This window comes from Schistocerca gregaria, chromosome 4 (genome assembly GCF_023897955.1).
Source record: "Schistocerca gregaria isolate iqSchGreg1 chromosome 4, iqSchGreg1.2, whole genome shotgun sequence".
Lineage (NCBI taxonomy): Eukaryota > Metazoa > Arthropoda > Insecta > Orthoptera > Acrididae > Schistocerca > Schistocerca gregaria.
The window spans coordinates 548,797,255-548,823,873 of record NC_064923.1 but is presented as its reverse complement, the minus strand read 5'-3'; the positions used below and the strand labels follow the sequence as shown (position 1 = coordinate 548,823,873).

The 26,619-nt window shown below is 40.6% G+C and overlaps 1 protein-coding gene across 9 annotated transcripts in view; it reads right to left on the bottom strand.

The window, feature by feature from the left end:
- LOC126268079 (uncharacterized) overlaps nucleotides 1–26,619 on the bottom strand; it is a 422,439-nt gene that overhangs the window by 354,318 nt on the left and 41,502 nt on the right. For all 9 annotated transcript variants that reach the window (XR_007549078.1, XR_007549079.1, XR_007549077.1 and 6 more), the window contains exon 2: nucleotides 23,433–23,624. Coding sequence is in view for 6 of the 9 variants with exons in the window: in XM_049973545.1 (XP_049829502.1) it covers nucleotides 23,433–23,516 (84 nt within the window). In the remaining 3 variants the exon portion in view is untranslated. The remainder of the gene's footprint in view (nucleotides 1–23,432; nucleotides 23,625–26,619) is intronic.

Sequence of the window (26,619 nt, the reverse complement as noted above, 5' to 3'; positions counted from 1 at the left end):
CCATCTTTTTCCTTATCTACATCTACATCTACATGACGACTCTGCAACTCACATTTAAGTGCTTGGCAGAGGGTTCATCGAACCACAATCATACTATCTCTCTACTATTCCACTCCCTAACAGCGCGTGGGAAAAACGAACACCTAAACCTTTCTGTTCGAGCACTGATTTCTCTTATTTTATTTTGATGATCATTCCTACCTATGTAGGTTGGGCTCAACAAAATAGTTTTGCATTCGGAAGAGAAAGTTGGTGACTAACATTTCGTAAAAAGGTCTCGGCACAACGAAAAACGTCTTTGCTGTAATGACTTCCAGCCCAATTCGCGTATCATATCTGCCACACTCTCCCCCCTATTACATGATAATACAAAACGAGCTGCCCTTTTTTGCGCCCTTGCGATGTCCTCCTTCAATCCCACCTGGTAAGGATCCCACACCGCGCAGCAATATTCTAACAAAGGACAAACGTGTGTAGAGTAGGCTGTCTCTTTAGTGGACTTGTTGCATCTTGTAAGTGTTCTGCCAATGAAACGCAACCTTTGGCTCGCCTTCCCGACAATATTATCTATGTGGTCTTTCCAACTGAAGTTGTTCGTAATTTTAACACCCAGGTACTTAGTTGAATTGACAGCCTTGAGAATTGTATTATTTATCGAGTAATCGAATTCCAATGGATTTCTTTTGGAACTCATGTGGATCACCTCACACTTTTCGTTATTTAGTGTCAACTGCCACCTGCCACACCATACAGCAATCTTTTCTAAATCGCTTTGTAACTGATACTGGTCTTCGGATGACCTTACTAGACGGTAAATTACAGCATCATCTGTGAACAATCTAAGAGAACTGCTCAGATTGTCACCCAGGTCATTTATATAGATCAGGAACAGCAGAGGTGCCAGGACGCTTCCCTGGGGAACACCTGATATCACTTCAGTTTTACTCGATGATTTGCCGTCTATTGCTACGAACTGCGACCTTCCTGGACAGGAAATCACGAATCCAGTCGCACAACTGAGACGATACCCCATAGGCCCGCAGCTTGATTAGAAGTCGCTTGTGAGGAACGGTGTCAAAAGCTTTCCGGAAATCTAGAAATACTGAATCAGCTTGAGATCCCCTGTCGATAGCGGCCATTACTTCGTGCGAATAAAGAGCTAGCTGCATAGTACAAGAGCGATGTTTTCTGAAGCCATGCTGATTAAGTATCAATAGATCGTTCCCTTCGAGGTGATTCATAATGTTTGAATACAGTATATGCTCCAAAACCCTACTGCAATCTGACGTCAATGATATAGGTCTGTAGTTAGATGGATTACTCCTACTACCCTTCTTAAACACTGGTGCGGCCTGCGCAATTTTCCAATCTGTAGGTGCAGATCTATCGGTGAGCGAGCGGTTGCTTATGAGTGCTATGTAGGGAGCTACTGTATCAGCGTAATCTGAAAGGAACCTAATCGGTATACAATCTGGACCTGAAGACTTGCCTGTATCAAGCGATTTCAGTTCCTTCGCAATCCCTAAGGTATCTACTTCTAAGAAACTCATGCTAGCAGATGTTCGTGTTTCAAATTCTGGAATATTCTATTCATCTTCCCTGGTGAAGGAATTTAGGAAAACTGTGTTCAATAACTCCGCTTTAGTGGCACAGTCGTCGGTAACAGTACCATCGGCACTGCGCAGCGAAGGTATTGACTGCGTCTTGCCGCTTGTGTACTTTACATACGACCAGAATTTCTTTGGATTTTCTAGCAAATTTCGAGACAATGTTTCATTGTGGAACCTATTAAAGGCATTCGCATCGAAGTCTGTGTCTAATTTCGCGCATCTGTAAATTTTAGCCAATCTTCGGGATTTCGCGTTCTTCTGAACTTCGCATGCTTTTTCCTTTCCGTTGCCTATGCAACAGCGTTCGGACCTTTTTTGTGTACCACCGGGGATCTGTTCCATCTCTTACTAATTTATGAGGTATGAATCTCTCAATTGCTGTTGCTGCTATATCTTTGAATTTGAGCCACATCTCGTCTACATTTGCATAGTCAGTTCGAAAGGAATGGAGATTGTCTTTTAGGAAGGCTTCTAGTGACACTTTATCCGCTTTTTTAAATAAAATTATTTTGCGTTTGTTTCTGATGGATTTGGAAGAAATGGTATTGAACCTAGCTACAACGACCTTGTGATCACTAATCCTTGTATCACTTATGATGCTCTCTATCAGCTCTGGATTGTTTGTGGCTAAGAGGTCAAGTGTGTTTTTGCAACCATTTACAATTTGCGTGGGTTCGTGGACTAACTGCTCGAAATAATTTTCAGAGAAAGCATTTAGGACAATCTTGGAAGATGTTTTCTGCCTACCACCGGTTTTGAACAAGTATTTTTGCCAACATATCGAGGGAAGGTTGAAGTCCCCACCAACTATAACCATATGAGTGGGGTATTTATTTGCTACAAGACTCAAACTTTCTCTGAACTGTTCCGCAACTGTATCATCGGAGTCTGGGGGTCGGTAGAAGGAGCCAATTATTATACTGTTGATCTTCCAACCCAGATTTTCCATTGTTCAGCTTACTGATTTCTCTCCCCCACAAGATCTGCAATGAATCTAAGTGAAAATGTGGCTGAACTATGTTGTTTTATGAGTTCAAAAATGTGCTTTTTCCTGTTTAAATTGTCATCAGTATGAACGCCTAAGAATTTTGAAGTTTCCACCAATTTCTTATTTCCTCACCATGTGTTAAGCTTATCACTGGTGTAGTACCCATTGATGTGCAGAGCTGAATATGTTGCGTCTTTTTAAAAATTAAGAGAGAGAGAGAGAGAGAGACCATTCACAGAAAAGCAGTCAATGCAATTTTTAAGAACACTGTTTACTATTTCTTTTGCTTCTATATGTATGCTTGGATTGACTACAATACTATCACAACCTGCAAAAAATAACTAATTCTGCTTGTTGTATATCAGACAGAATGCTTGTTGTATATTAGACAGAAGATTATTTACATAAATGAAGAACAATAATGTACATAAGATAGAGCCTTGAGGAACCTGATATGTGATAGCTCCCCATGCAGAACTATGCCTACAGACTATATTGGTTGAACTACTAAGGACAACTTTCTGAATTCTTTTGGTTAGATATGACATTATCCAATGGTTGGCTATACCATCAGACCCACAAAACTTCAATTTATCTAAGAGAATAATGTGAGTCACACAGTCCTATCACCTATTATCAACACAGACCAATCTACTGATACACTGATGCCTTAGACAGGTCACGAAAATACCAACTGGCACTATTTTGTTGTTTAATGCTTGCAAAATTTGGTGAGTGAACATGTAAACAGCATTCTCAGTAGAGCAACTCTTCTGAAACCCAAAGTGGGATTTGCTGGGGATATTATTATTGCTAAGGTGAGATGCTATCCTAGAATACACAACTTCTCAAAAATTTTGGAAAATGTTTTCAACAGTGAAACTGACTTCACTCCTATCACCTACTATCAATACATATTAGTCTGCTGATACAATCTTGCATTTTCAATGATAATATTTTGCTATGGAGAAATGTTTACATCCAACATCTTAAGTAAATCTGTCTTGAACATTTATAATTTATCATAGTAGTAAATTACCAGACACAGGACGGCAGGATATTCATTTCTTGGTCTAGCAAACATGATGTTTACATACTGTTATGTGACTATTAATATCAAAATGTACTCAAGAGGTAGAAGAAATGTGAGTCATCCAACCTTAGTTGCTTTTTACCGTCATCTTGTGGAGACTAAATCTATAGCACAATAATGAAGTAAATAGAACAAGAGAAGATCATGATTCCTGTCTGGTCAAATCCAACCTAAGTGAGTACAGGAAGGACTGGTGTGAGCAAACACCCTTATGCTGCATGCGTATTTTACTTATGTGTTCAATTCTAGCTTGAGTCATTTTAGAGGAGGAGGATATTGGTGTTTAAAGTCCCGTCAACAACGAGGTCATTACAGACGGAGCACAAGCTCGGATTAGGGAAGGATGGGAAAGGAAGGCAGCCGTGCCCTTTCAAAGGAACCATCCCGGCATTTGCCTGGAGTGATCTAGGGAAATCACGGAAAACCTAAATCAGGATGGCCGGGCGCGGGATTGAACCATCGTCCTCCTGAATGCGAGTCCAATGTGCTAACCACTGCGCCACCTCACTCGGTGAGAGTCATTTTGAGTTTTTACTATTTGTGTCATGCTGAACTACATCACAGCATTAAAGGTTTGGCAGAACTACACACTGAACTAATTTATGTTTAGTTTGAGGTGGGAATATTTTCTAACTTTTTGAATTGCATTTAGGCAAGCTGCAACAGTTTGTTCTTCCTAATTTAGATGCTCATCCAAGATTATGTCAAGGTCTTTTACAGTCTATGTCAAGGTCTTTTACAATTTTTTGAAATAGTAATTGCATCTGAAGAGTACTAGGGGGATTGATTCATAAAAACTTCCACTGATTAACTTTCGGTAAGAAATGAGGATGATCTGTGACTTCTTAGGGTGTAGTTTTACAAACAAGGTTTTGTATTTACTGAGATACTAAAAAAAAGTCGTTATTTATATTGCACTTGGCAAGAGGACTGTTCTTAGGGCTCACATTTATGTACAAATGGCTACTATCAGCATATAAGAAGTGGTTAGAAGACTGAGTATCGCTGAATACAACTAGAGAGGCAATGGGCCAAAGAAAGAAACTTGGGGGATTATACGGAAAACATTTTTTCCATGGTGACTTCTCCGACCCACAGGTGGCTCATTGGAATCTGTTTTTCAAGTGGCTGCTGAACCACAGTTTTAGTATCCAGCAGTGATTCAGATTTTCCACCCAGCCCAGATATCAATATGGAGGTAAGGTCAGAAATACTTGGGCTTCATAACAGGGCTGCAGCTCACTTCTGCAGATGGCACCTAAAGAGGTGCAGCCATGTCACATGGGCAGATCCACTGATGTGAGAATACTAGTACATACTATCGTCCTGCATTTCCTTAGTCTCACTATTTCACTAATGCCTTTAGTAGGTGCCATTGATTAGTAGTGTGATTGACTTTGACTGAGTTTATATTTTTGATTCAGATTTCTCCCTGGACTGTTTGTGCATGCTTACAATGACCTTTATTATGATCTGCACTTTGCTTCTGGCTAGCTATTCACTCCCTGAACTCCACCAGCACTGACTAAAGGAATCGTCTGTTTGTTCCACGGGTCCCTGCGTCACCGCCAGTGCAAGTGATCATATACTGTGTTTTACATATACACAGTAGGGAAAAAAGTGGCAACGAGGATTTTTTAATCGTGAAACTATCCACTGTGAAGCTAGGAGGCTGAGATCCTAAGATGCTGGTGCAAACGCCTGCAGCAACAGCAAGAAAACAGTGGAAATTCCAACAGCAGCATCAGAAATTGTTGTTACACCTACAGTAAAACCAATAACATTCTGCAGCTGCAGCATCATTGCTTCTCCCTCTGCCATTCAGTTGCTTCAGCAAGGCAAACAAGAGTTGGGACGTGTAGTTACAATATGTTGCTCTTCACTGCAGGGCATGTCAAATAACTGATCCAGAACATCAAAATGCAATCTTACTGTCTTCTAGTAACAAACTGTACAGGCTGTGCAAAACCTATGCCCACTCTTGGACCCCAGTAGTTTGAGCTTTTATGATGTTCGTGGTTTACCAACCATTATCACCACCAAACCCACATAGTTGCAAGTAGATTCAAATTTAATCAATGTGCTAAGCAACATATGAAAACATATGAGGGGTGATTCGAAAGGTTCTCGGAATCACCATGAGAGATCAGTGCTAGCACAACAAGTTGTTCGTTGCCTGTAAACATGTGCCACATCAGTGCTCTTGGAAGAGAGCTGTGGGGGTGACGTGGCTCTGTTGTTGTTGCCACATAGTGATTTGCGAAGATGGGGAAAAAAAAAATTAGAGATTCAAGCAGTGATTAAGTATTTTGTAAAGAAAGGTATGAAAGCAAAGGATATTCATGCCCATTTCCATAATAAGCTGGGGGACTCTGCTCCTTCATATTCAACTGTTACCAAGTGGACATATGGATTTAAATTTGGTTGAGAGAGCTTAGACGATAATCTGCGCAGTGGTCAGCCAAGATGTGTCACTACTCCAGAAATCACTGCAAAAGTGCACAAAATGGTCATGGAGGATCACCGATTGAAAGTGCGTGAAATTGCTCAAGCTTGCCAGATATCACCTGAAAGGGTATATATTTTTTAAAGTGAAGAATTAGAAATGAAAAAATTATCTGCAAGATGGGTGTCAGGACTCTCAATGCTGGATCAAAAATGCATGAGAATGGACACAACAGAACAATGTTTGGTCAATTTTAGGAGAAACGGAGAAGATTTTTTGTGCTGGTTTGTGACCACAGATGAAACTTGGATGCTCTACTATACCCCAGAGACAAAACAACAGTCAAAGCAGTGGAAACATGCTGATTCTCTGCCACCAAAGAAAGCAAAGACAATTCCTTCAGCAGGAAAGGTCATGGCATCAGTGTTTTGGGATGCGAAGGGGATTCTGTTTGTAGATCCCCCCCCCCCCACCACTGGGCAAAAATTACTGGAGATTACTATGCTACCTGCCTGGACAAATTGCAACAAAAGATACGCGAAAAAGGGCCAGGTTTAGCAAGGAAGAAAGTCATCTTCCATCAAGACACTGTGCACCTGCACACATGTGCCATCGCCATGGCAAAATTACACGAACTAAGGCTAAGGTATGAACTGTTGCCACACCCGCCTTATTCACCTGATATTGCACCATCAGACTTCCATCTCTTCCCAAAACTGAAAATTTTTCTTGGTGGACAAAGACACTTCAAACGAAGAACTGATAGCATGAGTTGACAACTAATTTGCAGGCCTGAAGGAAACTCATTTTTGAGATGGATTCAAGGTGCTGGAACATCATTGAACCAAGTGCATTAATCTACAAGGAGACTACATTGAAAAATAAAAAAAGTTTCAGTAACATAAGTACTTTTTTTCTATTCCATTCCAAGAGCTTTTCAAACCACCCTCATACAAGTGAAAACATACCTGGTGTGGGCTGCTGAATTGCAAGGCTTAGCACACAGGTGTGATTTTTCTGTAATCAGTATTGCACGTTTAATAATTAATCCATGATATTGTTATGTGTCTCATTCCTGATAAGAGACATAGTAGTTGCCACTGTATGCTACAATCAAATGATGACATCCAATCAAATGTCATCACCTGATTTACCAAACACCCATTCATCTGGTAGTCCATCAAAGTGTGATCATAGACAATACAGTGGCTAGCGATACCTCATCGTTGGGAGACGTGCACAAACAGAAGCACTTTATGTGCAGACATTCTGTCCCAATGTGAAAGGAAGCTCATACAAGTTTCCCCCTTGTTGTGAAAGAGTCCAAGAAAAGTTTGTGCAATAAAGTCATGTCCATATAAAGACCCAACATCTCCATATAAAGACCCAAGGCATCAATAGTATTATTGTCCCTTCCATTACATCAATGTTTTACGTGCCACAAACTGGGGCATCTAAAAAGTGTCTGCCTTTGCTTGTGAGTGGCAGTGGCAGCAGCCAATATTGGCAGTAGACAGGATGCAGAACGCATATTGCTGCTGGACATTAATGAAGCAAAGGCAGATTTCTTGTTGGACAAAGGTGCAGGTGTGTGTGTGTGTGTGTGTGTGTGTGTGTGTGTGTGTGTGTGTGTGTGTGTGTGTGTGTGTGATTAATGTGGACACATACTGGTTCATCAGCTCCCCGCAGCTGTGGTACCCTCAGAGCCAAGTGGTGAGGTACAATGGACAGTTGATTCCATTGCAGAGTCAGATTATAGTCCAAGCTAAGTATCAAAATTAAGCTTGGCAACTAACCTTGTTAGTAGTTAACTCTTGGATGACAGATATTGTTTTTGGCTGAAATACTTTTGTGCTTTTTGCTTTCCAATTTCAAGACCAAGTGACTCTAGTTTCAACTGTGATACTATACACAGAACTTGATATGTTATGTGTGTAAAATAAGCAACTTTACATCAGGTCATACATCAGGTTTCCATGGCCACACATCCTTAACACAGACAGTAAAGGCTAAGTTATGTAGTCACATGTGGTGCCTTCCAGTGTGTGTGATCAAGTTAGGTAGTTTGCAACATCATCCCAAGTCTACTGTACCATCAAAATTCTGTCAAATGTGCGTTGGATGGACAAAATGTAAGAAAAAAGATAAATAAAAGGTGCGTGTTAGTATAATAGTCCAAAGAAGTCGTATTCTAGAAAGTTCTTCATAATTAAGTGTGTGTCTGATGTTAAGAATGCTTTTACTTTTCTTCTGGAAGCAAAAAGCTATAGATGTACTTTCTTGTAGAGGTTTATGAATGTGTTTTTTCACAATAAACACATTAAAAGTAATTGTGTGTTCCTTCCTTTCATCTCTCCTTACCTCTCCCCCTCCCCCCCCCCCCCCCCCACACACACAAAAAAAATAATAATATAAGAATATAGAAGGGAGATTAAATTAGCCATCTACTTCTAGTTTGTCATAATGCCACATGGGCAGCCACTATGTTTAACTATGTTAAACTTCAACTGACAAGATAAGTGTAGAAAATAGTTTCAATCAGTTTTGCATAATATTGAAAGTCGTAATATTAAAGTCAGACTAATTACAATATGAATTTAAATGAGAATAAAAGTTCAAAGCTCTATTCTGAATCAGTAATATCGTCTTTGCTCAATAACAGTGAGACAACAGCTTTCATTAAATCGAAATTAATTTCTATTGAAATACTTAAATTCAGTTCACCATTAAAATCAGGTCAGAACAAGATATTGTCATTATGAACATTGCCACAATATAGGTACATAGGTGGTCGATCATCTCCCTCCATAGAGGTTTTGTTCTGGGCAATATCAATACAATTTTTTAACAAGCTGCTTGTATGGTATATGCTGGGGGCAGTTTTGTATTGGGAAGCAAACTTCCACAAAGAACTCATTTAATCTGTTTTTGCCATTTCATTGTTACCAGCAAATGAAACAAGCTGTTTATGTGAATGTGGAAAAATCCATGCAGAAAATTATTGACATGCTGAATTAAAGAAGGGTGCGATAATATAATTGCCACCCAAACATTTTGCATCTTGAATCAGATGATATATATATTAAATAACTGATGTATGTCACGATAATTATTGTCAGTTTTCTTTTCCATGTCAACCAAAGATAGGCCTTAATGGAAAAATACATCAATGGAGAGTATTCTTGGTAGCAATAAAGACAACCTAAGCATAAAGGAAAATTAAATATTACAGCAAAAGAAAAGAAAATAAGATGTGTGTAAGTCACAGTAACAAATTCAGGTAAGGGCCAGAGTTAGTGGATGATAATAATAATAATAATAATAATAAGAAGAAGAAGAAGAAGAAGAAATGTAGAAGATTTACTAATTGCTATGGCTACATGCGAAGAACATATAAAAGTAATATAGGAACTTCTCACAAAATTCACCAGTGCTACTGTGATGCCTAATCCAACAAAGGCAAAGTTTGTTAGGACCTAAGTAAAGTTTTTGGGATAGTTCCTGACCTGCAAAAGCTAAATGCAATTTGTGAATTTCTGCCACCCATAAAAAGGAAACAATTAAAAGCTTTCATTGGGCAGGTATCTTTTTTTGCTGGTTTGCTGATGATCAACTGTTGAATAACAAGGAGCTACGGAAACTTTTACATAAAAACACAACATGGATCAGGATGGCAGAATGCCAACATGCATTCAATATTTGTTGTGTACAGTGAGAGTGATACAATTATTACAAAAATGTTTTAAGTTCCCTTCATTATGTCAATGAAAATAAATATATTATTCCGAACATACTAAATGTCATACAGTTATCAGCAAAAACGAGGTATGTGCCAATGAAAGAAATCTCAAGCATTTATCAGTTCTTTTAATAATAAATATTTTACAGATACACTACCCTATGACTAAACGCTTTTTAATAATATATTTAATTTAACAGAGTAAAAGCAATTTTAATTGATCAACTGTTTGAAAAATGTTCTATTATCTACTTTCAGATATGGTAGCATCTGTTGCAGATCCTTTTTCTTTTTATTGTTGTGATGAGAAAATGAAGTTCTTTATTATATCAGCAGTAACCCCTTTCTTGAAAATATGGTAGGTGCTCCATTCTTCAAGTTCAGTGAACACTGTTCTCGTCTTCATGATGCCAGGAACACTATTTTTCACTTGAATCTAACAACACTTTGCAATATTTATTTTAGTTGTGTTAACGTATGTATTGGCTGTCTTTTTTTTATATTTTTTTTTAAATCAGAAACGTCTTCAGGCTGAAGGATACTAACCACAAATGGATTGTTAGGTGTCGCATTATCCATAAGTTTTACAAGGTCCTTAGGTACTTGACAGCCTTCCAGTCTCTTACGTTTTTCAATGTGGTAAAAATCTCTGTCCATGATATAAATGAATGGCCAGAGACCAAAAATTTATGATTTGTCTCATCATACTTTCCTAAAACAGTCCGATACATCCAAAGAAAAAGCATAATTTTATTCTTGTTCTATTCAATGCAGTTATGAGAGCAGATGGTAAGCCTCCATTTCCTACAACACTCTGGTCTACTATGTGCTTTAAGGAGGCATGCAATTTCATTGTTGCGTCTGCCACTCATACCCTCATACCACAAAAACATTAGCCCCCTTATTGTTGTCGCCAACATGTACACACAGATTGTAGCATGAGAGCTGATGTGAATAATACATCTGACTGGGGTTTAGAGAAGGTGAAGATAACACTTGTTCAAAATGTATTGAACACACAGTCACATCATTATTAGAGAGCTGAGAAGATATAGTATCTTCTTCCACTGCTTCTCTTACTTTCTCAGCTTTTTTGTGTGTGGTGTATTTCTAAAGCAGTTTTTGCTTTTCTGTTGTCAGGTTTTGCCGACAGCTCGACTGATAGAAAGTCACATTTAGAGCAAGTGGTCGATGGAATAAAATTTGCGGGAAATGATTTTTAAAGAATTTATTATAAAACTTACACGTAATTTTGGAGTCTGAATTTCTATCCTTAAAGGCACAGTAAAACCTGCTGACATTCAAATCTTGGCTCAAATACTCCTTGTTATTATTTCTTCTTCCATAATGACTCTCATTCCTTAGAAATAAGCTGACAGTCTCCAAAATAAGATTCTCACCCGCTTCTGTCAACTTATTGCTTTGTGCTTTATTACCCCACTTTTCTGTTAACACTATTTCACCTTTCTTCTTTGCTGACAAGAGTTTCGATTCTGCATTTTTTATTGCGAAAACATGCATAAAAGTGTTCTTACAAACCTTTCTATCTGGTAATGAGTAACAAACAGTAGCGTGCTGCCTGCTGTCATTGGTGTCTTCATACTGACCATGGCACCTTCTTTTCACACTTTTAATGATCATCAAACCCATCAAATAGGCGTTTTGTTTCACATGGTCTTTGAGGGCTTTTAACAGAACTTTTCTTTGTTTATATGGGACACAAGCACGCGAATGTTTGCACTTGCAGCTGAAGTGAAGTAAGACAGGATACATATTTATTTAGTCATCACACAAACTAGTAACCTGATAACTAATTCCTTTGTAAACATTCCACAAACCACCAAATATTACATAACAACATAACATATTGGTAATGAATAAATAATACACACTACTTCTGCAGGCTCAGTTTTTCCTTCTACCAATAAGCTTTTACTGTACATGTAAGATTTTCCTTCACTTCTTAAAAGCTTTCTTTCATCCGAACTGATTCTTCCTCCTTCCTCTTCCTGCATGTATCACTGTGTAGATTCACCGTTTCCACAAAGTACTTTTGTGAGTTTAACAAACAAAACAAACTGACAGTGTGTGGCTGTAGAGTACTGTCACAGACAATACTCTCAAACAATCCCAAAATTTTGTGGGACTTATCCCACTTTAGCCTCTCCTGTGGACCGGCACATACAGCTAATGGCATCTGACAGGCCTTATACACACTATTAGAAATGATCATAGCAATTATCCCACTTTCCAGGTTGGTGGCAATGGCACCGAGTCTAGCCAAAAAAATGTTTTTTGACACACAGCCCGTTATTGATTTCCACTCTACACAGTCAAATATACCAAAACATTCAGGTATGACCCAAGACTTTTGTCTGGAGACTGATGTCTCCTTTTGTGGCTTGGGAGCTTGTCTGTTTCAAACAGACAAAATGCAAGATGGAAAGGATATACAAGTACTATGTTTTGATAACTGCATACTCTCACAGTGCAAGCGCTCATACTCTACAACAGAGATCAAAGTCTTGGTAATCATGTGGGCACTGAAGAAGTTCCGCTATTATGTATATGGCAAATGCATAAAAGTCTTTTGTGACCACCAATTGCTCAGCTTCTTACTGTTTTGTAAATTGTTACATGCAGGACTAGCTTGATGAGCATTAGTCTTGCAAGATTATGACCTGGAAATAAACCACATAAACAATAGCGACAATGTGGTAGGTGAGTTACCACAACTGCCACAGAGGCTCCTGAAATTTAGGGAACTGTTGGAAAAGAAAAGAAAAAAAGAAAAAAAGGAAAAAAATGCGAATATAAAGTGCTGCTGATAACAACGATCAGACACGCGAAATTTGGCACGTGCTTCGATGCGAGATGCCTTTAATAGGTTCCACAACGAAACATTGTCTCGAAATTTGGTAGAAAATCCGAAGAAATTCTGGTCGTATGTAAAGTACACAAGCGGCAAGATGCAGTCAATACCTTCGCTGCGCAGTGCCGATGGTACTGTTATCAACGACTGTGCTGTTAAAGCGGAGTTATTGAACGCAGTTTTCCGAAATTCCTTCACCAGGGAAGACGAATGGAATATTCCAGAATTTGAAACACGAACATCTGTTGGCATGAGTTTCTTAGAAGTATATACCTTAGGGGTTGCGAAGCAACTCAAATCGCTTGATATGGGCAAGTCTTCAGGTCCAGATTGTATACCGATTAGGTTCCTTTCAGATTACGCTGATACTATAGCTCCCTACTTAGCACTCATATACAACCGCTCGCTCACTGATAGATCTGTACCTACAGATTGGAAAATTGCGCAGGTCGCACCAGTGTTCAAGAAGGGTAGTAGGAATAATCCATTTAACTACAGACCTATATCATTGACGTCGGTTTGCAGTAGGGTTTTGGAGCGTATACTGTATTCAAACATTATGAATCACCTCGAAGGGAACGATCTACTGCCACGTAATCAGCATGGCTTCAGAAAACATCGCTCTTGTGCAACGCAGCTAGCTCTTTATTCGCACGAAGTAATGGCCGCTATCGACAGGGGGTCTCAAGTTGATTCCGTATTTCTAGATTTCCGGAAACCTTTTGACACCGTTCCTCACAAGCGACTTCTAATCAAGCTGCGGGCCTATGGGGTGTCATGTCAGTTGTGCGGCTGGATTTGTGATTTCCTGTCAGGAAGGTCGAAGTTCGTAGCAATAGGCGGCAAATCATCGAGTAAAACTGAAGTGATATCAGGTGTTCCCCAGGGAAGCGTCCTGGCACCACTGCTGTTCCTGATCTATATAAATGACCTGGGTGACAATCTGAGCAGTTCTCTTAGATTGTTCACAGATGATGCTGTAATTTACCGTCTAGTAAGGTCATCCGAAGACCAGTATCAGTTGCAAAGCGATTTAGAAAAGATTGCTGTATGGTGTGTCAGGTGTCAGTTGACGCTAAATAACGAAAAGTTTGAGATGATCCACATGAGTTCCAAAAGAAATCCGTTGGAATTCGATTACTCAATAAATAGTACAATTCTCAAGGCTGTCAATTCAACTAAGTACCTGGGTGTTAAAATTACGAACAACTTCAGTTGGAAGGACCACATAGATAATATTGTCAGGAAGGCGAGCCAAAGGTTGCGTTTCATTGGCAGGACACTTACAAGATGCAACAAGTCCACTAAAGAGACAGCTTACACTACACTCGTTCGTCCTCTGTTAGAATATTGCTGCGCGGTGTGGGATCCTTACCAGGTGGGATTGACGGAGGACATCGAAAGGGTGTAAAAAGGGGCAGCTCGTTTTGTATTATCACGTTATAGGGGGGAGAGTGTGGCAGATATGATACATGAGTTGGGATGGAAGTCATTACAGCATAGACGTTTTTCGTCGCGGCAAGACCTTTTTACGAAATGTTAGTCACCAACTTTCTCTTCCGCATTCAAAACTATTTTGTTGAGCCCAACCTACATAGGTAGGAATGATCATCAAAATAAAATAAGAGAAATCAGAGCTCAAACAGAAAGGTTTAGGTGTTCGTTTTTCCCGCTCGCTGTTCGGGATGGAATAGTAGAGAGATAGTATGATTGTGGTTCGATGAACCCTCTGCCAAGCACTTAAATGTGAATTGCAGAGTAGTCATGTAGATGTAGATGATAAAGACTACAATATGCATACATGTGTCAAAACATGAGCCAACTGCAGCGAGCAGAAAAATGGAAAGAAATCTTTCAGAACTTGCAGGAATCTGGGTAATGAGCTAGCCCAATATTTTAAGATTGAAGATGACATTCTTTTCTATTGTAAGAAAACTGACGAGAATACTTGGTGTGTTTGTATTGATTCCAATTCATTACGAAGTGTAATATGGTACACCCAGATTACATGGGGCACTTCCACGTACAAAAATGTACACTCCTGGAAATGGAAAAAAGAACACATTGACACCGGTGTGTCAGACCCACCATACTTGCTCCAGACACTGCGAGAGGGCTGTACAAGCAATGATCACACGCACGGCACAGCGGACACACCAGGAACCGTGGTGTTGGCCGTCGAATGGCGCTAGCTGCGCAGCTTTTGTGCACCGCCGCCGTCAGTGTCAGCCAGTTTGCCGTGGCATACGGAGCTCCATCGCAGTCTTTAACACTGGTAGCATGCCGCGACAGCGTGGATGTGAACCGTATGTGCAGTTAACCGACTTTGAGCGAGGGCGTATAGTGGGCATGCGAGAGGCCGGGTGGACGTACCGCCGAATTGCTCAACACGTGGGGCGTGAGGTCTCCACAGTACATCGATGTTGTCGCCAGTGGTCGGCGGTAGGTGCACGTGCCCGTCGACCTTTGACCGGGCCGCAGCGACGCACGGATGCACGCCAAGATTGTAGGATCCTACACAGTGCCGTAGGGGACCGCACCGCCACTTCCCAGCAAATTAGGGACACTGTTGCTCCTGGGGTATCGGCGAGGACCATTCGCAACCGTCTCCATGAAGCTGGGCTATGGTCCCGCACACCGTTAGGCCGTTTTCCGCTCACGCCCTAACATCGTGCAGCCTGCCTCCAGTGGTGTCGCGACAGGCGTGAATGGAAGGACGAATGGAGACGTGTCGTCTTCAGCGATGAGAGTCGCTTCTGCCTTGGTGCCAATGATGATCGTATGCGTGTTTGACGCCGTGCAGGTGAGCGCCACAATCAGGACTGCATACGACCAAGGCACACAGGGCCAACACCCGGCATCATGGTGTGGGGAGCGATCTCCTACACTGGCCGTACACCTCTGGTGATCGTCGAGGGGACACTGAATAGTGCACGGTACATCCAAACCGTCATCGAACCCATCGTTCTACCATTCCTAGACCGGCAAGGGAACTTGCTGTTCCAACAGGACAATGCACGTCCGCATGTATCCCGTGCCACCCAACGTGCTCTAGAAGGTGTAAGTCAACTACCCTGGCCAGCAAGATCTCCGGATCTGTCCCCCATTGAGCATGTTTGGGACTGGAAGAAGCGTCGTCTCACGCGGTCTGCAGGTCCAGCACGAACGCTGGTCCAACTGAGGCGCCAGGTGGAAATGGCATGGCAAGCCGTTCCACAGGACTACATCCAGCATCTCTACGATTGTCTCCATGGGAGAATAGCAGCCTGCATTGCTGCGAAAGGTGGATATACACTGTACTAGTGCCGACATTGTGCTTGCTCTGTTGCCTGTGTCTATGTGCCTGTGGTTCTGTCAGTGTGATCATGTGATGTATCTGACCCCAGGAATGTGTTAATAAAGTTTCCCCTTCCTGGGACAATGAATTCACGGTGTTCTTATTTCAATTTCCAGGAGTGTACATGGAAAATTGGTGGGTACTATTACTTCCCCAACCTTAAAAGGAAGTATACATGCTGTTGAGAATTTGTACCATTTGTCGAAAGGTGAAACATTTAACCATCTCCACCAAAGCAGAACTGCATCCAGTAATACCTACTAATCCCTCAAACTTACATCAGTTGACATATGTGGACACCAACCAATCACCCATTGGGGTGTAGAATACATTATTTGTGTGTTCAGTGACACCTGAGGAATTGTCAAAAATTATAAATAAATATTCAGTGGGTGCTCATGATATACCAGATACTATCCACAAAGCAAGAGCAACATTTATTGAGGATCCAACAGCAGGCATGGTAAATTCATCACTTGAGAGAGAGTGGTGTATTTCCAAATAGTCTAAAAATTCCAAAAGAAGGGTACCAAATGAGAAATTGTTAATTATAGGCCAGTTAAAGTTTTGTCAGCCTTCAGCAAAACTATGGAAAAAATCATCCTTAGAAGATTAATAGCCTTCTTAAATAAAGAATGACTGATAAAGTGACTCATGACATGGGTTTAGAGCAGTAAACTCAACCCAGTCAGTAATTTTTGCCTTTTTAAATGAAACACTAAGAGCAGCAGATGATAAGTGACATATATATTCAGGAGAATTTAAAGTGGGAGCTGCACCTCCACAATCTAAAAAAAAAAAAAAAAAAAAAAAAAAAAAAAAAAAAAAAAAAAAAAAACTGTCCATTTTTGAAAATATAATGTAATTGTATAGATAAAAAAAATCCATTCACCAAGTGGCAGCAGGAGGACACACATATACAGGTGTTAAAGTTTGCAAGCTTTTGGAGCCTGTGGCTCCTTCTTCTGGTAGAAGGGCTGAGGGTGAAGGAAGAGGGTGAAGAAAAAGGACTGGTTATCCTTAGGAACACGGGCAGAGTTAGGAAAAGTCACCCAAAACCTCAAGTCAGGGGAGATTTACTGGACCGGCTGAGAAGTAGAGACTTGATTGTTGAGGACTACACAAAAAACTGAATAAACTTACACACACACTTAGGATTCTCACTCAAAATACAAAGCTACTCACTGGTTGTGACAATGTATCATTGCAGTATGCAGTTACTACTAATGAACAGAATAAATTTCTTGGTAAATTCAACAATTAAAAAGAAATTGAAATACAAGAGAAGATATCAGACTGGTACAGAAAACCAAATATAGGGATCACTGTAGATCTGTTTTTTTAAAAAGCTGAAAATACTGCCATTATCTAATTTGTATGTTCATGAAATACTAATTTTTACAAAAGGGAGCATCTTGAAAAAGAACACACACTCAAAAATAACTATGGTCGTGTAAGTGAGTCGTGCTTGTGTGAATGTGTGTGTGTCAGTGGTTCCCAACGGGTGAAGTTATGCCAGAGCGGTCTGCAAGATGCTATTAAAATAAAAAATAAATTAATTATTTCACATGATAACAGATTTTTTTGTTTTGGCCGCTCAATATTTTTTCAATAATGAATATGTCAATGTTTTTTCTGAGTACCAAAAATAGAAAACGTATAAAAAAGACTCTTAATTTGACTCTTTTACGTACTAGATATTGTGATACGACCAATCATGCTCGATGAGGAGATCCTCAAGAAAATTTTGTTGGGAACCCCTGGTGTGTGTTACCTGCTTTAGAAGAAGATCTCTCAATTGAAAGCTAATGTGTTAAGCAATCTCTATATGGCGAGTAGTAATCTAGCCTTTTCATAATACTGCCATTATTCCATCCTGGATTTTCCAATGTTCGATAGCTATGATATACTAGTGTATGAAATTAGACAGAAGCTGAACCTACACATAAACTCAGGAAGTACAAATTTTTACAAAAGAACCATATACCATACTGGAGTCATGTTATACATTGATGGAAAAAAAACTGCGATACTAAGGAGTTGTGCGACAAACAAAAGTTAGTAGGCATGTTTCTACATCCAAAAGATGATGTCTACTTACATTTTGCACCAGTCACATAAGAGTGGCGTTAGTAGTGCCACTATGAGGCTGTAATTAAGATTTGCTTTAAATACAACGTGTAACAGCCATGAGCGTTAGTTACCTCTGAGGCTGGACGTGTTGCGTTGATGTTAGTCATGAAGCCTTTAAGGTGACAAAGACACCATCATCAACACCTCACTGAGTTTGACTGAGGTCATGTAATAGGGCTATGAGAAGCTGGATGTTCATTCTGCTATATTGCACAAAGATCTGGCAGGAATACAGCCACTGTAAATGACTGCTGGCAGTGGTGGTCACAAGAATGTATGAGCACAATAAGACCAGGCTTTGGACAGCTACGTGACACTACCGAGAGGGAAGACCATCGTGTTTGCTGTATGATTCTGGCACATCATACTGTATCTGCAGCAGCAATTTGTGCAACAGTTACACAACGAGCTGTAACAAATCGATTACTTCAAGGACAGTTCTGAACCAGACATCCTGTAGCATGCCAAGCAAGAGCTCATTGGAAGGCAGAGTAGAAGTCTGTTGTATTTTTTGATGAAAGCTGGTTCTGTCTTGGTGCCAGTGAAGGCCATGAGTTTGTTAGGAAGAAGTCAGTTGACGCTCTGCAACCAACCTATCTATGTGCTAGACAAACTGGATCTACACCTCGGGTTATGGTCTGAAGTGTGATTTCGTATGGCAGCAGGGTCACTCTCGTAGTTATCCCATGTACCCTGACTGCAAATTTGTACGTCAATCTGGTGCTTCAATCTGTTGTGCTGCCATTTGGTAACTGCATTCCAGGGGGTGATTTCAAAACAGGATAACACTCGCCCACATACCACTGTTGTAACCCAACAAGCTCTGCACAATTCAAGCACATATAGGACATCATCAGACAACTCCAGCATCATCCAGAAACAGAATTAACTGTCCCTGTATTGGCCATCCAAGTTCAACAGGCATGGAACTTCATCCCACAAACTGACATCTGGTACCTGTATAACACAATGCATGGACGTTTACATGCTTGCATTCAAAAATCCTGGCAGTTACACTGGTTATTACTGTACCAGCATTTCATATTTGCAATGGCTTATCTCACACTTACATTAACCTGTGATCTTGTAATGTTAATCACTTAAATATGTAAATATGTTACCTAGACAAATGAAGTACCAAAATTTCAGTAATCTAAATTCATTTTTTTTTATGTTATGATTTTTTCTGTCAGTGTATAACTACATGCTTTGTTACTTAAAATGCATACCACCATTAAATACATTTAAGGCACTTGTTTTATTCTTTCTCTTGCAGAATTATTTTAATAGGAACAAGGGACTAATGACCTAGCCCTTCGGTCCCTTCCCCCTCTTTAAACAAACCAACCAACCAACATATAAGGCAATGTTAAAACAGTTCTTGCTTGACCACTGCTTCTATTCTGTTCCTGCATTTCTGGATCGTCATAGTAAGTGAACCTCATTTACCAAATACTGTTAATTGTGTATTATTTCACTTCACTTCATACTATAATTTACTTTGACAACGCAGGAAAAGACAGATTGCTACTTACTACAAAGAAGACACAAGTTGCAGAAATGCACACTTAAAAGGCACTCACATAGTTTTTGGCTGAAGCCTTCATCAGTAAAAGACAAACACGCCTTTCACACATACAAACAAGCACACCTCACACATACATGACCACCACCTCCAGCATCTCGGGCCAGAATGCAACTACCATGTGGGATGCAAGCAGCAATCTGGAGGTGGTAGGGAAGGGGAAGGGATAGTAGTAGTGTATGGGTGGGGAGAGAGACAAATGGTGCCTAGTGGAGTGTGCAGGGACTAGACTGCCAAAAGGTGCAATGTCAGGAGGTTGTGGGGCAGGGAGGTAGGGAAAAAAGGAGCAAAGAAACAGATGAGTGGGGAAAGGTGGGCAGATGCATTGGCAGAGGGCTGGAAATAACAAGGGTGGGAGATGAGAATGGGGAGGAGATAACAGGACAGATGGGGTGGAAACTGTTGGATGAAGGGCATTAGGACAGAGAGTTACCATAGGTTGAGACCAGGATAATTATGGGAGTAGAGACTGTGTTGTAAGGATCACTCCCATCTGTGCAGTTCAGAAAAGTTGGTGATGGAGGAAGGATCCAGATGGCACAGGTAGAGAAGAAGCTATTGAAATCAAGTGTGTTATGTTCAGCTGCATGTTGTGCCATAGGGTAGTCTACTTTGTTCTTGGCCACAGTTTGGTAGTGCCCATTCATCTTTGTGAACAGCTGGTTGATAGTCATACCAACATAAAAAGCTGTGCAATGAATACAGCAGAGCTGGTAAATGACAAGGCTGCTTCCACAGGTGGCCCAGCCCCTGATGGGGTATAATAAACTGTGACAGGACTGAAATAGGAAGTGCTGGGGGTGGATTGGGCAGGTTTTGCACTTGTGTCTTCCAGAGGGGTATGATCCTTGTGTCAAGAGGTTGGGATTGAGAGTGGCATAAGGATGGACTAGGATGTTGTAGAAGTTGGGTGGGCAAAGGAACACTGCTTTAGGAGGGATGGGAAATATCTTGGTTAGGATGTTCCTCATTTCAGCGAGCGATGATAGGTAATCAAAGGCCTGGTGAAGGATGTCGTCGTGGACAATCCTTTGTGGCTGGTTCTTGGGGGGTTGTGGGAGGATTGGGGGGTATGATGGGAAATGGCATTGGAGATCTATTTGCAGACTAGGTCTTGCGGCTAGTGCATGTCTGTGAAAGCCTTAGCGAGATCCTCAGCATACTGGACAAGGGAGTTTTTGTCACTGCAGATGTACTGTCCCTGGGTGGCTATGCTGTATGGAGGGCATTTTTTCGTGTGAAAGGGATGACAGCTGTCAAAATGTAGGTACTGTTGGTGGTTGGTGGATTTAATGTGGACAGAAGTGCAGATGGGGCCATCAGAATGGAAGTGGTCAACACCTAGGAAGGTGGCACACTGGTTTGAGGAAGACCATGTGAAGCAAATAGGGGAGAAGGTGTTGAGGTTGCGAAGGAACAAAAGTAGAGCATCTTGGCCCTGAGTCCAGATCATCATGATATCATCAATGAACCTGAACCAGACAAGGGGGTTTGGTGTTTTGGGAGGCTTGGAAAGTCTCCTCTACATGGCCCATAAGAAAGTTGGCATAGGAGGGTGCCACGCAGGTGCTCACAGCTGTGCCGTGGATTTGTTTACGTACCTACCCTTCAAATAGAAGTACTTGTGGGTTACGATAAAGTTAGTAAGGTGTATGAGGAATGAGGTAGAGGGTTTGGATGTTGGGAAAGGAAATGTTCAATAGTTGTAAGACCAGTCATGAAGGATGTGGGTGTAAAGGAAGGTGGCGTCAACATTGACAAGTAGGGATCCAGGAGGTAAAGGGGTGGGGATGATGGAGAGTCGATGAAAGAAGTGGTTGGTGCCTTTAATGTGGGAGGCTAGATTATGGGCAATAGGTTGGAGGTGATGGTCAATGAGGGCTGAAATTTTTTCAGTGGGAGCACAACAACCAGCCACAATGGGGTGTCCAGGATTGTTGGGTTTGTGGATTTGGGGGGGGGGGGGGGGGCAAGTAAAAGGTGGGTGAGCGGGGTGTCATAGGGGTGAGAAGAGAAAAGGATTCAGGGGAGATGTTCTGGGAACAGCATAAGACTTTAGGCAGAGATTGGAGTTGGTTGGACTACTGGGATGTGATCACTCTGGCACTGTTCATAGGTGGAGGACTCAGATAACTGGCATAGGCCTTCTGTCAGGTAGTGACTGCAATTCATAACAACAGTGTTAGAGCCTTTGTCAGCAGGTATAATCATTAGGTCAGGGTGTGTTTTGACATTGTGTATGGCTGCTCTTTCTTCTCCTGAAAGGTTGGTGTTCTGAGGATGGGACCTGTGGAAGGATGGTGAGGTTAAGTTGATGGTAAGGAATTCCTAGAAGTTGACCAGAAGGTGGTTTGGTGGGATAGGGGAGGATCACAGTTGGATGGCAGTATGAACTGGAAGAGGCAGGGTTCAGTGTTGGAATTAGGATGGTTTTGGTAGGAGGGATTGGTGGCAAAGAAATGCTTCCTTTGTAGGGATTGAGAGAACGAGAGTAGGTCTTTGACAAATCCAGAATGGTTGAATTTGGGTGTAGGTCTAAAGGTGAGGCCTTTAGACAGGACCGAAACTTCTGTGGAGCTGAGGATTTTGGTGGAAAGGTCTCTATTATTTACTTTATGTTGATCAGATCATGTAGTCTCACTTAATAACTAGTGCTATCATATGTAGAAGCGATGCAGTATGTCCATGTAGTCTCACTTAATAACTAGTGCTATCACATGTAGAAGCGATGCAGTATGTCAGTTTATACTAATATGTACTTTGGTTCTGTTGATCATGTGGTCACAATGACTACTGTAATCAGAAAATTAATTATTATTATCTTGTATCAAATAAAAAAATTAAAATAAAATAAATACTTTGTGGCAAAATAGATAAAGATCTGAGGAAAAAACTAGGCAATTGTCTTTTCTGAAGTGTGACACTCTATGGGGTAGAAACATGGACTCTGAGACAAGAAGATGGCAAAAACTAGAAGTATTTGAGATGTGGATGTGGATGAAAATGGATAGGATAAGGTAGATGGAAAGAGTGAGTACAAAAAGTGTTGGCAAGGGTTGGTGAGTGGAGAAGACTGCTGCGGGTTATAAGAAAAAGGAAGAACTGGATGGGACATTCATTGAGATGGGAGTGCTTGCTATCAGATGCTTTGAAGGTCTAGTTTATGGGAGGAGATTGAGAGGAAGGAGGAGCTACATGTTGACAAACAACGTAAAGGGAAGCAGAAATTACATGGACCTGAAGAGGATGTTAGAAGACAGGAGAGCATGGGGAACTACTGTATGAAAACCTGCAGTTAGGCAGAACACTTATGATGATAACTTGTGTATTGCCCAGGGGAAAATAATATAACTCTTACTGCACTATCGGTAGTTGTATTGGCAAAATTTGAATTAACTACACACACACACACACACACACACACACACACACACACACACACACACACACACATACACTATAATTACAAAAAAGAAACAAATAATATGTCCCACCTTTTCCATTTGAACATGTTAAATAAAATTTTAGAGGCTTCAAACATAGGTTCATAATATCGTATAAAATCATAATTAAAAAAAAAAAAAATCCGAAAACATTGTGTACCACAGAAGAAGCTTTTGTTGACTTACCCAAATGGTGGAACTTCCATTTTCTTTCTGCATTTTGCCTATGGAGTTGAGATACGAACATGAAGAAGTCACTTCGGAATTCATCAAAATAGCGGCACACAACTTTAATGGATTTGATTCTTGCAGTAGGTACTATACTTTCTTCCTCAACCTCTACTTCGTACTGTCTGCACTTCTGATGTGCACAATGTTCTATTCAGAGAAATACAGAATAGCATTAGCATTAAATATGAATGTAAATAAAATGCCAAGTTTACACATGATTCAAACATAATGCCAACATTTCACATATAAAACATTTAATTACATCTGGACACATTCAACAAATACGTTCCCCTCACAAACAGAGACAGTTGTTTTAAAAGATTTTCAGAGCTGTCTTAGTATTCTAAATCTGCACGCATACTCTGAAAACTACGGTGATGTGCATGGCAGAGGGTACCTCCCACTGCGTCACATTATGGTTTTTTCTCTTCCATGTGTATACGGTGTGCAGGAAGAATGATTGCTTAAATGCCTCTGTGCTCAGGGCGACCCAGACAATCATGGCGACCCAGACAAATATTTTCTTCGCATTTGCTACAGGAGTGATACACAGGAGGATACAGCAGACTTCTAGATTCCTCACTTAATATTGGTTCTTCAAACTTTTTGAAAATTTATAGCATAGCAAAAGCAGACTGCACCAGCAGTGTGGTGGTGGTGGTGCTACATGGCATAACAAAAAAGGCTCCACCCCTTTACAAATCAAAATAACAACTCCATCTCCTTGATGTAATAAAGTATTTTCAAACTGTCACAAAAATTTTTAGAATAATATGAAAGAAAATGATAACTGTCATCTCCTCAACATTTTAGATGTGAAGATGGCACAATTCATACAAAATTGGTCACCACAATAAAATATAAAAGCAGGTCACTGTTTCTCCTGGCAACACCAAGCCATCTTTAAGTATTACATATCTGTCCAATTAATTGAAAAATAATATAATGTTTAATGCCCCATCAACAACTAGGTCATTACAGATGGAGCACAAGCTTGAAATGTTTCAAGGATGAGGAAGGAAAGTGGCCACATCCTTTCAAAGGGAGCATCCTGAAAATTGCCTGGAGTGTTTAAGGGAAATCATGGAAAACCTAAATTTGGATGGTCAGATGCGAATTTTAACAGCTGCTGCCGGCATGCGAGTGCAGAGTGCTACTGTGCTAACTAGCTCAGTATCTTTTAATTAGAAAGATAAAGATGACATGATAGGAAACATCTCCAGCTTCCAATGAAGGCAGATTACCTGGAATACAATTGTCTACGTCAATTTAAAACAGTGTGTTGGACATAGATTTGAACCTGAGTGCCTATCTTTGTGTGCACTGTATTACCTTTTACACCATCTAAACATCTCCCATTAACAAACTAAAAAAATAACTTGTAATATGCTGCTTCTTTCCTTCTAAACACTGTTTCAAGTTTAACTTGTCATTTACATCATCACAACAAATACTCTGAGTAGAGTTATATCTTTAACTCTCTGCTAGAATGAAGTTTTAGCAACAGTACTGAAGGTTAAACAGTGTGTTGGGTGCATTAAGCATTGCAGTTTTCAAGGTAGTGGAAGCATAGATAAACATACACTACCGACCATTAAAATTGCGACAACTTGAAAATGGCATGCAACAAATGTCAAACTGACACATATGCTAGGATATAAAATGACTAGCATTTCAGCACAAACACACAAAGTACACAGGAGTAAAAGCACAAGGAAAGAGTACACAGCACATTTCTCATTTAGAAATTGCGGTTGAATGTGGATTGTCTGTGAGAAAATTATGGTATGCCTTATGTAAGAAGGAGAAACACCTAGCACAAGTGGAAATTTCACCATGGAACGATCATGGCCTACCAAGACTGTAGTATATTGGCCCACAATACTGCTGCTCACATTAGCTGCGATCCCAAGGCTGTAGTATGAAAATGGAATTGACGGATTCAGAAAGGCTACACTCACTGCCAGGATCTCAGTCATCATGCATGATTGGCACCTGAGAGGACAAGACATTTCTCACATGGCCATGCAGGCTCATACAGCATCATGTACCTTGTGTCAGAATACGGATTTGTTTGCAGCATGTCAAGTATCCACACTGACACTGTAACAATGTATGGTGTAACACAAAATGACAGCACAGTGAGCACAAGTGCAGATTCCTTTGATGCAACAGCAGACAGAGTCCCACCAGCAGTGGTACATCCAATGACAACAATGGACACAGGTATGGCACCATATCATCTTTCTAGACAGGTCCCATTCTGCATACAGCATTACAATGGACATGTGCTTGTGTTGAGGCTCAGAAGAGAATAAGCATTGCCAGATGGCACTCTTCAGTCGCGTGGCCCCAACACCTGGCATGACAGTATGGGGTGCCATTGGGTACACAACACAATCATCTCCAGTTCATACAGCTGTTAATCTGAGCAGCTGTCATGACATTTCTGATATGTTAAGGCTAGTGTCTGTGCCTTACCTTTCAACAAGAAAACAAGATTGCATGTATCCTTTGTTATCCTGATCACTTTGATACAGTGTGTGTTTATTTTTTCTGGCCAACATATCTCCAGATCTCTCACCTACTAAAAACATCTCGTCATGGGTTCTGAGAGAGTGGGATGCTATCACTCACCAGCACCTACAATTAATCAACTCTGACACAGACTTGAAGCATCATAGAATGATGTACTTGTACCTGTCATCCAAACTTAATTTGACTTAGTGCCTAGGCTGCTATGAGCCTCCATCTATTAAATTTTGCACTTTGTATACCGCCAAATCACTGACACATTTCATCGTATATTCTTCCTAACAAGCTCCTGTACTGTATATGCAAAATCAGTAAAATTTTGTTATTTGTTGTCCTTTCTTGTGCTGCAATTTTAATGACAAGCAGTGCATAAAAAAAAATATTTATCTTGGCGATCTGCAAAACAAGATAACTGCTTTTTGTTCAAAAATGGTTCAAGCACTATGGGCTTAACATCTGAGGCCATCAGATCCCTTCACTTAGAACTACTTAAACCTAACTAACCTAAGGACATCACACACATCCATGCCCGAGGCAGGATTTGAATCTGCTGTCATAGCAGCAGCGTGGTTCTGGACTGAAGCGCCTACAACCGCTCGGCCACAAC